Genomic DNA, 14,422 nt, shown 5'->3' on the forward strand with positions numbered 1-14,422 from the left:
GTACAGATCACCTTATACTGAAGGCACACCATTTCAGTATAGCAGCATATGGAGAGTAACTATAGCTTATAAACCATTGCATATTTTATTATGACTATCCTCTTGCATGTGTCAACTTCCCATCAAAACAGCAGGTCTCGCTTCGCAAGCTTCAGTGTGGTCAATCTGTGTCTGTTGTGTGAAAATTGAAATGTTCAAATTACCATAAGAACCCACATATTATGCAAGGTTTTGCCTCTAATTTTATGTCACATTTCTGCCTTGTAATATATGTGCATTCAAAAACATTTCAGTTTAAATTTGCAGTTACAGCCACAATAATTGGCACCCTCAGCATTAGGCTTGCAGCTAGAGGGGGCACTATCTAGTGGTGGCATTGTCTGACGTGGTTCGATGGTTTTGGTTTTACCATGATGCCCACGAGACGCTCATGATTACGATGCATGCGATGCACATGTCACTCGAAGGAGGTCGATTGCACCTCGCACAACATAAGGATGGAGAAATTATCACTAAGCACATTGCATGAGTCTCTCACAGGCTTCTCCAACCTTGCTGTTCATGCCTTACAGCCAAATCACAGACACTTAACCAGCATTCCCAAGGAGCACCTCGGTGGTGCCCTCAAGACATGCAGGATAACTAATGCATTTACAGGTACCAGAAAGATGTCTTTAGCAAGGGACTCTTTGCAAATAATACACTAGATGGTGATCTCGAAAAAGCTAAGTTTGAAAACATTTCCAAGGCATGTACACCACTCGCCTGCATGCAGTACTAGACTCGGGCATGACAGTGGCACGTGCTAGACTGTAGCTTGTGCACTGCCATCCCACGTCTGAGCTGGAAGTGGCCTACTGGTTTTTATAAAATAAACAGAGGACCATGTGGCTTTCTCAACTGCAGGGACAAATGTGAATCTTATTACGGCATGGGGAGTTTTCTGATTTAGTGTATCGGCCCGGCACAAGAAAGGAAGTGAATCAGCACCAGCATGTAAAGGTTTTGGCACTATTTGGTTCCTGGTGTGGGGTGATGTTGGAAGCAAAGGTGTAAAGCCCATACAATTTGGGAAGCGACTGTGAAATGTAGTGAAAATAAATATTTTTACTGGTATTTTCTCACTCACATTATACGTGGATAAATTTTTTTCCCATTTTTGTTATTCTGAAATTGGATGTCATATTATATGCAGGTTTATATTATACATGGGTTTTTACATGGGCATTTAAACAATAAAAAAGCATTCAATCTGCTGTTAGAACACTCCACAGCACTACAGCAACCCATTTCTCACCAGCTAGGAGGTGCAGAGAAACTAAAAACCAACACTGCAATCACACATCAACCTGTTATGAAGGCCCCTCCTGTGATTCATAAATATGGCCATCTGCATCCTCTCCAAGAAAATTCCACTCACCGGCTCTCAGCTGTGCCCTTCGCTTCTTCCTCTAATGTTGTGGCTCTCCCTCTGAGTCTGTTCATTTGAGAATTCAAGTTGCTCAGGTGACAGACATTGCTAGAAGAGGAAGGTACATCGAGGCAGTGGAGGAGTGGCAGTCTCAAAGAAAAGCTAAACTCTTCCATTGTGTATCATCTTTGAGAGTCTGGGATTGTGGCAGCGAGTGCTGGAAGGTCTCACATTGATCAGTTGACTTATTGAAAAACAAATAAAATCAAGCATCAAATGTGCATGCTGAAACCAAGCGAATCCAAGCCTATTTGGAACGTTTGTTCTGGCCTAGCAGAAAATTGTAAGAAGATAATGTATCTTGGGCTTATACACTCTGCTGCGTAAGTTCCCTGTATCATGATATGGGCTTGAATTATTTCACCAGGACCATGTATCAAAAGCAAAACTTTGTATATTTCAGCTATTAATGTGGTTTTTCTATATCAAAGCATCAAGTATAAAAATGCCCTGTGTCATGCAATGCATAACACCATGACTTGAAAGTTATTTGGACATCTCCACTTATGGTCACTAAGCAGTAATACATCAGGCTACTTGGTTCAAAAGGGCTGTCTGTTTATTTCTAAATGTAGAGGTTTCATGCTCGGCATGTTTTTATGGCAGTTTGTTTTTCAAAGGCTCCATTGCACATGTACTCTAGATGGAGATCTGTGTCGTGGTGTGTCTTCGCAGGGGCTACTTCACGTGTTAAAAAGGAATATGCAGCCTCTCAGACATTCTGTAGTTGATTGATTAATGCAGACTTTTCCTAGACTCACCTGCAGATGTGCTTATATGCATACTGTTACGAGGTTCATTTACACAGATGTTAGGATGTGCTGCAGATTAGCACACCACAGCGGACAGACCCAGCTTCCTCGTTCTCTTCTGCTTATTTTGCCAAACCTCATCTTCCTTCAATAAGAACTACGGGAAGTGCATGACACTGCCTCCTTCACAGACGATGCCCGCTGGGCGAGTCAAGGTTCGTCACGTTGATAGAAGGGCTTCATGCAGGCCACGTAGACTACTTGAGTCTTTCGAGAACGACGCCCTTGAGTGTTTAGGCAAGAGACTACAAAGTTTAGTACGCTGAGGTATTCCAGTACAACAAAAGGGCCAGTATAGTGGTGCAACAGTTTCTGGGACAAGCCGTGCTTATGCAATGGCATCCAAAGCCACATCATGTCACCAGGGGCATAATTAACATCTTAATGACGCTTGTCTTAGCGTTGCTTGTAGCGTTCCTGGGAGGCTAGAGTGCGAAGTCTAGTGAGTCAACGAGCTTCTTCAGCCAAAGAGAGAGTATGCGTTAGTGAAGTTTCAGCAGGGAGTGAGAAAGACAGAAACGTCCAAAGTGCTTCGTGCAGGTGGTGCATAAAGAAGAAAAAATTGACTATAGGCTGTCGTTTTGTGCTCAGCAGTGTTAATTGCGCATGTTATAAACGGAAAGACTTCATCCCAGTTTTTGTGACGGGAGTCAACATACATTGCGAGCATATTGCTAAGCGTCCGATTGGTGCATTTGGAAGACCATTTGTTTGTGGGTGGTAAGGAGCTGAATGGCAAAAATGGAATGAGCAGAGGCGAAGAAGTTCTTCTACAACTTCTGCCATAAACTGTCGGCCACGATCGCTTATTAACTCATGAGGAGGCCCATGTCGAAGAATGATGGACCGTAGGAGGAACGCTGAGACATCAGAAGCAGTGGCTGACGGTATAGCAGCAGTTTCACAGTACTGCGTAAGTAGTCTACGCACACTATGACCCAGCGGTTTCTGTTGGAGGAAAGGGGAAACAGTCCTAGGTCAATTCCTGCCTGTTTGAATGGGGTTCGTGGTGGTGTTATGGGCTGAAGATGACCCGGCATTGAGCAGGTTAGGTTCTTGAAATGCTGGCACTGGAGGCAGCTGGCCACATAACATTGAGTAGTTTGATGCATCTTCAGCCAATAAAAATGTTCCTTAGTCATGTGCAATGTCCTCGTGAAACCCAAATGTCCAGCTGTGGCATCGTCGTGCATTACCCGAAGAACCTGACACCTAAGGCTTGTAGGAACTACCAGAAGAAGCTGCGCACCTACTGACGTGTAGTTCTTCCTGTATAGTACACCGTCATGAATGCAGATTGAGGTCATAGGGTTCCGGGAACTTGCTGCATCAAAAAGCGGTGCTAACTCATTGTCGTTCCGCTGCAAAATCTTGAATTCACCAACATCGGGGAAACTTGTAGAGATAGCAGCTATATAAGCTATATATTCATCCAAGACCTCATTGTCGCAATCAGTAGTTTCAAGTGGCAACCATAACAGGTAGTCAGCATCACCGTGCTTACGACCACTCTTAAAAGACACAGTGAAATTAAATTCTTGAAGGTGCAAAGCCCACCGTGCAAGGCATCCACAGGAGTCACAAAGGTTTACAAGCCAACATAAGGAATGATAGTCTGTTACAATTTTAAATACACATCCATAAAGATATGACCTAATTCATTGCACACCGAATACAACAGCTAAGCATTCTTGTTCAGTTACTGTGTAATTATGCTCAGCCTTGCTCAAGGAATGGCTTGCCATTGTGGCGCTGTATGAGCACAACACCAACTCCAGCTGCGCTGGCGTCAGTGTGAATTTCTGTTGGAGCTGATGGACCGAAGTGGCGTAGTACTGGTCCTGATGTCAAAATAAATTTTCACTGATGAAAGGCGGAGTCACAATGGGCAGTCCACTTGAAAGGCACATCTTTTTGCAGAAGACAAGTAAGGGGACATGCTAGGTCAGCAAACTTTGAAAAAAAACGCCGAAAATAGGAGCAAAGCCCAAAAAAACTTCTAAGCTGTTTTGATGATTTCGATGGTTTAAAACAAGTGACAGCTTCGATCTTTTTTGAATCAGGCCTGATTCCATCCTTGTCTATGAGGTGTCCAAGTACCACAGTTTGGCATTCTCCAAAACGACATTTCTTGGAATTAAGTACCAGACCAGCTTTCTCAATACACTCCAAGACAATCTCTAATTGACTGTTGTGTTCACGAAAAGTAGTCCCGAATATCACTACAGCGTCCAAATAACACATACAAATGTGCCACTTCAGTCCGCTCAAACCTGTATCCATGAATCTTTCGAACGTGGCTGGAGCGTTACATAATCCAAACGGCATCACATTAAACTCATACAGCCCATCCGGGGTGATGAACGCCGTCTTTTCTTTATCTTCCGGGTGCATGGGGATCTGCCAATAGCCTGATCGCAGGTCAACTGAGGAAAAATAGGAGGCGGAATGTAAGCAATCAATGGTGTCGTCAATATGTGGCAGGGGATACACGTTCATCTTGGTAACAGTATTCAGCCCTCAATAATCAACACAAAATTGCCATGTGCCATCTTTATTTTTGATTAGAATCACAGGGGCAGCCCACGGACTAGACGATTCCTGAATGATGCCCTTATGCAGCATATCACGAACTTGTTCTTCAATTATTCGGCGCTCTGATGGGGATACACGATAAGGCTTCTGACGGATTGGATCAGCAGTCATAGTATTGATTTAGTGCTGAGTACGGGAAATGGGAATCCGTGGTGGCGATTTCCGAGAGAAATCTGAGCATGCGGTAGGCTGGAAATTGCCTGTGCTGAGCATGGCCACTGATTTAAAAGTGTCTTCGTCAAAGTTGGCAAGTTTTAGACCATGTGGTAAAATACAACAGGGTTGTTAGAGCAGTTAGTCGTCCACAAGGAACGGCCATTCATGACTTAGATGATGCAGCGGGGAATCAGAATATTTTTTATCGCACAGTTGAGGGTGATTGGTTCAACCACAGCGTCGAACACATCACTGGCCCAGCTTGAACTAACAACTTGTATAAACTCTGCTCACATTGCAGGAATGACTATGTCGTCCGAAGCCAAAAGCGTGCTAGGATTGGTCTGCGAATTTTCACGCAAAGCAGACTCAATTCGAGTGCTCACAGAAATATTTCCGTTGCGAAAGTCGAGAGTGGCCCCACATTGCTCCAGGAAATCGAGTCCAAGAATTACGTCATGTACTGATCGAGCAAGTACAGCGATTTCAGTTCGGATTGTGTGGCTGGTGATAACAAGATTCATGGAACAGACTCCAAGTGGGTTAAGCAGTTCGCCACAAACACCACACAATGTTGTCGCACTATCCCAAGCAAACATAATTTTATGACCAAGGTGGTTTTTAAAAGTGAGACCTATAATAGAAATGGTTGCACCTGTGTCCAACAACACCATATCACGTATACTGTCCACAAACACTTCAATTCAGTTCTTTAACATCGAAACGGGCAGAGGCATGGGTAAGCTAGAATCATTTGCGCCATAACCTCCATCGGCCGCACTCACTGGTTTCCTGGAGGTGGCGACCGTCGTCGGAGAGAAGGGGAGCGTCATAGGCGCCGAGATGATGGTGTCAGGCTACGGTCAGAGGCGGGTAATTTGTTGCGGTTCAGCGCCATTCTGCATTCTTGTTGGCCAGCTTTTGCTCTATACTCATTCCGACCAGGTGTTCTTCTATATGAATCATCATTGTCAGCAGGAAACCTTGAACTGGAGTTCACCCACTGTCGGTGATACTGCTGGTACGAACGGTGGTTGCGACAAAAATGCGAAATGTGGCCGATCATTCCACAGGCATAACACACTGGCGGCTCACATTCATTTGATGAATAAGGCTCATCATCGCTTGGATAAATGTTTCATCTTCTGGATGTAGTCGACGAGGAGGACGAGAGTGCTCGCTGTTGTAAGCGTTGATGGTGAGAGGCTGGACGTTTGGGTGATGAGCAGCAGATCATCGGGTGTTCGAAGGAGACGTAACAGAGGGAGCATAACAGGTAGAAGATGGGCTATATTGTCTGATGAGGAGGTGCCACTGTAGATGGGTCTGACGTGGCCCCCATATCTTGATGCCTCCGAAGTTCTTTGCGGACGATCTGTCGAATTGTATCTGCCATGCTTGTCGTTTCAGACACATCCACACAGTTGTGACATTAGGCAACCGACCAAACATCGGAATGAAACGGCGTCGCTTCAAACATTCAAACGTGCGGCAGTGTTGTGTTACATCAGCGGTGGTATTCAAATCGTCCTTGCAGATAAGAAAGTTGTACACATCTTGCGCTATTCCTTTGAGGAGGTGACCCACTCTGTCTTTCTCAGTCATCCGAGCATCAACTATTCTGCACAGCTTGAGCACTTCTTCTTTGTAAGTTGTTCAGGTCTCCCCCAGTACTTGCACTCGTTGAGCCAGAGTCTGTTCGGTGCTCTTTTTTCGAGCATCGGTATTACCAAATCCCGCTCTCAATTCTTTCATGAAGTGATCCCAGGTGGTAAGAGATGCTTCATGATTGTCAAACCATGTCAGCACAGTTTCTTCAAGAAAAAAATACCACATTCGCCAACTTGGTATTCGCATCCCAGCGGTTGTATTTGCTCACCCGATTGTAGTGGGTGAGCCAGTCATTTACGTCTTCCCCGGGCTTGCCATAGAAGTGCCGGGGTTCCCGATAAGGCTGTGCAGTGGTCGGTTGAGTTGCTGGTGTGGGCTGCGTTGAACCATCTGCTTGCACCATCTCCGTCTGTTGGGGGGCTAGCCCAGCAATTCTGCTTCAGTGAAGTAGGAGGGGCTCTGTGGTAATCTGTAGCCCGCAAACTCCACCACACTTGTTACGAGGTTTATTTGCACAGATGTTAGGATGCGCCGGAGATTAGCACACCCAGCGGACAGACCCAGCTTCCTCATCCTCTTCTGCTTATTCCGCCAAACTTCACCTTCCTTCAATAAGGACCGTGGGGAGTGCATGACACGTACTATTATATACGTCTCTTGCAGAGCTGAGAGCAAATGTATTATGCCTACATTAGTGTATTTTAGGTGAATTATGGAATGAATAAGAAGTATCTCATTTTAGGTAATACTTCATGAATATTTTGTTAAAAATGGGGGTCAAGTTTGTTTTCTCACAGAATATTTGTTGCTAGCTAAGCATTTTTTATTTGCTGCTGTACCTTTATTATTTATTTGTCCCCTGAGCACATGCAACATGATTGCTTCAGAATGCTAAAGGATTGCACAACAAGGAAAGCAAAGGAGTTTCAGCAGATTGGAAGGGAGTTTCCTTCCTTCGGGGGCAATTGACAGAATATATCTTGATGATGAAATCTGGGTCTGTGGTTTATTGGTAGTTATTCCTGAAAAACATTCACAGTACTCAAAGGCAGGTAAGGTTAGCTATTTATTTATGGTATGAAATAACGTGAGAAGAAACAAGGAGAAAAGTATGACTTAAGTTTTCATCATGGAAATTCTGCCCTGGTTCATACCAAAGCGCTTACTTTAAAACCTTAGCAGGGCCAGTAACCAATAGAATTACTGGTGACATTTCTCAAAAATAAATAGTTAGATAAAAGCTTTCGGCCAACTGACCATGAACTGAAAAAGGGCATCAACTAATCAATGGTCAAGGAAGACACTTTTGACCAATATGAAGTTCACAACAGCAAATGCCAGCAGTTTGAATGAAATATACAAACAGCGTTGCAGTCACTTTATTTCTAACATCTGCCTTCGATCCTATATCTGTCTAAGCATCCATTTTTTTCCCACACATGTGCGTAGGTGAATTTATGCAGCGAGAACAATTACTTAAACATGTTCCGTTAACAGGTTGTTTCAAAAGTATGTCATTAGAGGAAGAAAGTGCTTAGTGGCCCCACGAGCTATACTGAAATGCCTCTCCCGCTGCGTGCAGTCCAGGCTACAAACTAGAGCACAGCACGGGCTTGGGCTTACCAAAAGCTCAGACCAGGCCGATAGAGCACTTCATGGCTAGGCCTGAGTGGGGCACGGCTTTAAGTTGCGGGACCAGGTTGAGCTCAGGCCTGCAAATGAACAGCTAGTTTTGCCGAATGTCCACTGCTTATTTTTTATGCGGTTAACAGCCAAAGACAATATTAGGCAGAAGTGGGTATCCTTGCAAGGGCTGGCGCCCATGAGTGCATCCTAACCCTCACTTCATGAGGAATTCACTCAATGAGGTGAGAGTGAAGGCCTGGTACACAAAACATTGGGTGATGACGACGAGGTAAGCTAGTTGGTGAAGTGAGGGAGGAACGGATATGTGTAAACACACATATGTGCGTAAAAGCAGCTTTTCACTTCTCATGTGAGCCAGTGGAAAAAGCAGCGAGATGTCTGCTTTCATAACATTATGGCTGACATTTGAACAGAGCTTCTTTTGGTCAGTTTTGAGCCTTCTGCCAAACATGCACGTGCAGCATGTGTGTGATGCAAAATAGACTAAAAATAAAACAACAAAGCCACCACTTAGTTGGAAGTGCTTTTCATTTGCTGGGTCACTTCTCAGCCTGCATATGAGAGCACTCTGAATGGTGGAACTTTGTTTCAAGATTTTTGTAGCAAGCACTACACTAGGCTAGTATAAGTGCATTTTGCAAAACTAGGCAGAGGTCATTACTGCACTTGCCCCGTTAACAAGGCAACTAATTGAGTTGTTACACAGGTGTTCTGCTACTGTGCTCACTACAGAGAGGATGAGAAGAGTAGTGGCATCCCAGAATATATGCCCGCCAGTGCGGAGAAGAGCAGGAGGATATTTCTGCTCTACTCATGTACTTGTCTGTCGGCAGCGCTTATGCAGGGCATGAAAGTGGATTCTGCCTAGAACACCACCCAGTCAAAAAAAGCCATTAGGATTTTCATTTGGAACCAATTGTTTTTTAACACCATTGGAACCATTTGTCTTGAAACCAGTTGGGATAGCCAAACGGTTTCAAGTGGGCACAAAACCACCTGGTTCCAGTTGGCTCCAATGGTGTCCAAAACTCAGTTGTTTCCAAATGGATTTTCAACACAATTGGATCAACTTGGGATTATGGCTATGTCTGCTTGTCATCCAACATGTGATATCAGCTAAGAAACAATCATAAAAACACTTTTTACATACTTTGAATTTTTTATCAACAGAATTAAGATTGCTATGCATATCAGCCCTCGGCATGACCAGTCCTTGGCTTTGTCCCCAGATCTATAAAGGAAATAAGATAAATAATTACAAGGAAGCTACTTGATTTTTGTAGGGGTAGCAACTCTGACTATATAACAATTGAATCCAAAAAGTACATGAACTGATTTTACACTGTGAAAAAAAAAGTATGGTAATCAGTACAGAAGGCAGTATCATACAGGTCATATTTAAATTAAAATTAGATTTTAACAACATGCTTGAATAATTTCAAGTATATATAAACGGCAATTCCTATCTGAATTGCTGTTTTTTTGTAGTGCCCGACAATGTTCAAGCTCTCGCGCTTAGGTGATTATTGCATAGTATAGGAAAAGTATGCATTTAGATTTTACTGTAATGCGCTGTAGAGGGCTGTGCCTGCAAAGTCTACTACTTGCATTAAGCAAAATGAGAACAGAGCACTGCGCTTGGAAAGGCAAGCATGTTAAAAAAAAGCTTAATTTTTTCTAGACCATCCGTTTAACCAACGCGTTCATTTACAAAAGCTAGGAGGTTGACTATAAGCTTCACAAATTGCAAGATTGGAATGCAATAGGACCATTTTTCGGTACTCAACATATCCGGATGTGACCGCACCGACTATGCCTGGTTTTTGGTGTAACAAGGTTCTTCATTTTTGTTCTCACGTTAAAATGTGTCAGTAGATTCAGTGCTCACCTACACATACGCATTCACAAAAAGTTCACTGTGCAGGTTTTAACGAAGCTCGATCAGTTTATACTCACTTCCAACCATGGTCATATTTGCCGTGGTCATCTTTTCTGATGTGCTATCACCGTGAACCACTGTTTCGCCAAAAGGGTAATCTTTCTCACTCAGAACTCACACAACTACGCAATCGTTGTCCTTGCAGTGCAAACAGAAGGCGTACAAGCATACTTCATGCACTCGAATGAAAATAATGTAGTGTCATGTTAGTGTTACCACGGCCACGTGCGGCACCGTGTTGTACGCTACCATGGCCACTATGGCGAAAACACTAGTTTCACATGCACAGAAAAATTTGCTGCAATAAATTACCACCATATTTTTATTGTTAGCTTGTTTATTAAGTTACACTTTCTTGTGTGGGTACCGTCACCAAAACTACTGCAAGCAACCCCACAATTAGCAATGCAATATGCAACTTTTCACAAAGCCATGGCCATGCCAACATAGTCAAAGATGGCGGCTGCATGGTCAGCAGATGTGGCCGGTGCCAGCTTGTGTAATTGCCAGCTCCGATCTATGCAACACCTCATGAATGGGGTTTAGACAGTCACTGAGCGGCACCAGCTCCTGGCCACTACACACGGCCGAGAGCCTATAACCATTCATAGATTGTAGATGGCTCGACTAGCATAACGTTTTCACTACCGCTGCGACCAACAGATCATCCAGTGAATTATGTCATGAACGCTGATAAATGAATAACAATTTTCCCATGCGTTGTCAGAATTTTTTTGAAGCCAACCAGCTAATTATTTGGGGGATATACCATACGTAATCTTGGGGGCTGATTGGAATTTGCAAAGCTAATTGGAATGACCAATGGGGATATATCCCATTGGAAGATTTCCCATTGGAGTCATTAGCACCATTTGAAAAATCCACATGAATTTTACACTCATTTGAAACCATTTGAAATGCTCATTTGGTATTTGCAGAACAATTTAGTTAATCCAGTTGGACTAACCCATTGGAGAGCAATGTCTGGTTGAGCCCATTTAGGTCCCACTGAATGCCCAATTGGGTCCAGTTAGAATCAAACTGAACATTTGCAGATCCCAATTGGTCCCATTGGTTTTTTTTATGAGCAGTGAACTGATTCGTTGAACAGGACACTGGTTGTGTTCAATACAATGCTCGGTTACCCACAGCCACAGCTTTTACTGCATGTTTAATTCTGCAGGTGAAACCTTGGAATTAGTTTTCAACTCAGACATGAACAATATGCCATACTTAATGGAAGTACAAAGTAGGCAAGGAAATGCTGGACTTTGCTGCCAGTGGCAATGTGCCTATGACAGGCTAAACTCCTCCTATAGCAAACACCCAGGGCAGCTGTTATTAAGAAGGCAGTTTGAAACAACTATTACATGTGGCTGGCACACCACGCACTTGTAGTAATGCTGGTCTCATCAGATTACCCTGAGGCACTGAGTGCCAGGCATGAATACATGTGCCAGTGTTGCTTTCATCGGCACTGAAATAAATCTGCAGCAAGTCCACATATATATGTCTGCCGCCTTTCATTTTTTTTCTGCTTGCTTGCTCCAAACGAATGATCCTGCTGCAGCATAGTCTACAGAAAGAAAAGGAGCTTGCGGCTGGTATAGGGGACCACAACTTTGCACGGGGGCACTTGAGACACCAGTGAAAAGCACCCTCTTTGGCTGTGTCCAGATAATTGTCTGGAAGGCCAGTGCCCCCTTCCATTGAATAGCTGCATGAGTAGTCTTAAAAGGGGTCAGTTCTACATGTGTTGGTAGGGCCACTACAGACCTGTTTGTGTGGTCCCATGCTTTCTCTTTAGTTCTTGAATGCTTACACACACGCATGCTTCAGAGATTTAGAAAAATGTGGCAGCACAAGCATGAAGCAAGAAATACTGTTGTATCATGTCCACTCCGTGAGGCAAATTGATGAAAAAAGCCATTACCTTAGTGTCACATGTAAATGGTACAATCTTTTACAACATGGAATTCAAAGTAAATACCTTTTTTTAACGCAGTTATCTTCACAATACAAAATACCCACCGCAACCAGAAACATCTCTTGTGCACCTGTGCACGTGCACATAATGAAGAAAAGGGTGCCAGCAGTGCATCAGGCCATATACTAGTTGAGGTGAGGGAGATACAATGCGCTCCAAAGGAGACGTTCCCGACTAGTAGTTCAAAAATGACTTCCAGAGAGAGAGGTGGTGCTGGTGGTAGTGGGAGCAAACTTTAGGTGCTCTTCCTTATAGCTGGCTAACCTATTTAATGATTTAATGTGCGCTTGCGAGAGAGGTAGGCTACAATGACTCTTCGGAATGGGCAGCAGCAACATAAAGATGTGCTCTTGAACAGAAACAAAGAAACTGTTGCACCTTTGCATTACAAAAGGGGTGGCTGGTAAGAGCCACAAAATGTCACATTTTTTCTGATTTTGGAGTCAAGTGGTGCATGGAGCCTACGGGAGCCTCGCTGTTTCGATGGATGAGGTGTTTTGGTTTTTCTAAAACCCTGCAGGCACTACTGACAAAGAGGTAGCCAACAGAGGTGTAGGATACCAATATGCCATTCTGTGCCTCACCAGGTTTCCAAGCCGTGTGTATTTATGAATGTACAAATATAACCCCCCCCCCCCTTGCCCACACACACACCAAAGCAAAGGGTGTATGCAGACTTGGCAGCCACCACATAAGGGACCACGCAGGTGACAAAAATGCAAGCCCAAGAAGAGCTAGCAGGACTGAGAACAAAAAAGCACTATCCATCTCCAAAAGGAGAGAAAGCCGAATATTGCTGCTGCTTGAGTGTCTCAACACTGACAATGTTGATGTGTATTTTAAGAACAAGTTTGGGGTACTATCACAAATTCAACATGGTCAAGAATGTGTACAGTGTGCGTGAACCAAGTTTTCAGTGCCACAGTGCCCTCGGGTATTTTCTGCGTGGAATCCAGCAGTATTTTGTATTATTTATGTTATGTAACTCTAGTTCTTCACTCTTGGACATGACTCAATTCCTTGACTTTTGCTAATTAAGTTGTTACTACAGTAGACACTCCTTGATATGTCCCCAGTTCATATGATTTTTCATTCCATTCTGTTTAATATGTTCCCGTATAACATGATTTCACAGTTGCTATATTCGAAATTTCTACAAACTGTGGTTGTATATGTTTTGCAGTTAACCGGACATGTGCTAACGAGTGCTCATGATGTAAAAAAACTGAACAGCAGCAATCACCTGCCACAGCTGGTTTCCTGCAGTGCCTAGGTGCAAAAGGGCAAAGCATCAAAGAATGCCAATGAGCCAACATACGATATGCCCGTTCCCATCAAAAAGATGACTTGATAAGGAGAAATGCATTGGCTTCTATTGCTGTGCCTTAGGGTTATAGGAATGAACCATTTGATAACTGCAGTGAAAAGTTGATAATTTGAATGTCAATTATTCAAATTTTCAAATAATTTGATCTTGACTACTTAGTCCAGCCAAACTCCACAAAGTTTTGTGTTTGAAAAAGACCTTTAATTCGAAGGTGAGTCGGTTCCACAATGAATAATTTGAACTGCAGGCTGCCACATCCAGGCATCCTGGTGCTCAGCACATGGCCAGACTATCTCCTCTACATGCAATAGGGAAGCATAGTTAGAGGCTGTGCACGTCTAAAACTGGGACAAAAGATGAAACTAAGTTAAACCATGGAAGAGTAGATAAAATCTGAATGGTGCAATGACTGTCACAGCAGTTGGTGGCACCAGGGGGTAGGGGCCAGCCGCCATGAATGCACCTGCCTGTTCTTCTCTTCTGCGCAATCTTTGAAGCTTGCAACTAAATAGTAACTAATTTGGAAATGTGGATAAGGATTTCTGTCTGCACAGTCCCAGCCAACACCCATGAAAGGCTATGACATAGGACAGCCACTTTGGGTTTCCAAATAAAAGCACCAAAATTACATGGAAAAAACTTTTTTTCTGTATAGTCACCCATCCTTTAGCCATAAGTAATCTACAAAAGCATACCATCAGTCATGATCATAATGCCTGCTTTTTGCACCATTGGCTTCAAGAGGTGTTTGCACTATTACGTGTTTAAATGATTATGTGGCAGTCGATTGCACCAGCCCCAAACATGACATAAGTTGAAAACAAGGCTTGCACAACTGGATGAGTGCTGGTACTCTGCCAAGTTGCCCCCTTTTTGC

General features: G+C 43.6%; 1 protein-coding gene across 1 annotated transcript in view; it reads left to right on the forward strand.

The window, feature by feature from the left end:
• The window catches only part of LOC146172506 (DNA (cytosine-5)-methyltransferase 3B-like), a 242,252-nt gene that overhangs the window by 74,203 nt on the left and 153,627 nt on the right, over positions 1-14,422 (forward strand). Inside the window, exon 6 of the mRNA XM_084585780.1 lies at positions 10,778-10,797. Within this exon, the coding sequence (XP_084441906.1) occupies positions 10,778-10,797 (20 nt within the window). The remainder of the gene's footprint in view (positions 1-10,777; positions 10,798-14,422) is intronic.

The sequence above is a fragment of the Amblyomma maculatum genome, unplaced genomic scaffold (genome assembly GCF_055883805.1).
Source record: "Amblyomma maculatum isolate TAMU_Amacu unplaced genomic scaffold, ASM5588380v1 scaffold_13, whole genome shotgun sequence".
Lineage (NCBI taxonomy): Eukaryota > Metazoa > Arthropoda > Arachnida > Ixodida > Ixodidae > Amblyomma > Amblyomma maculatum.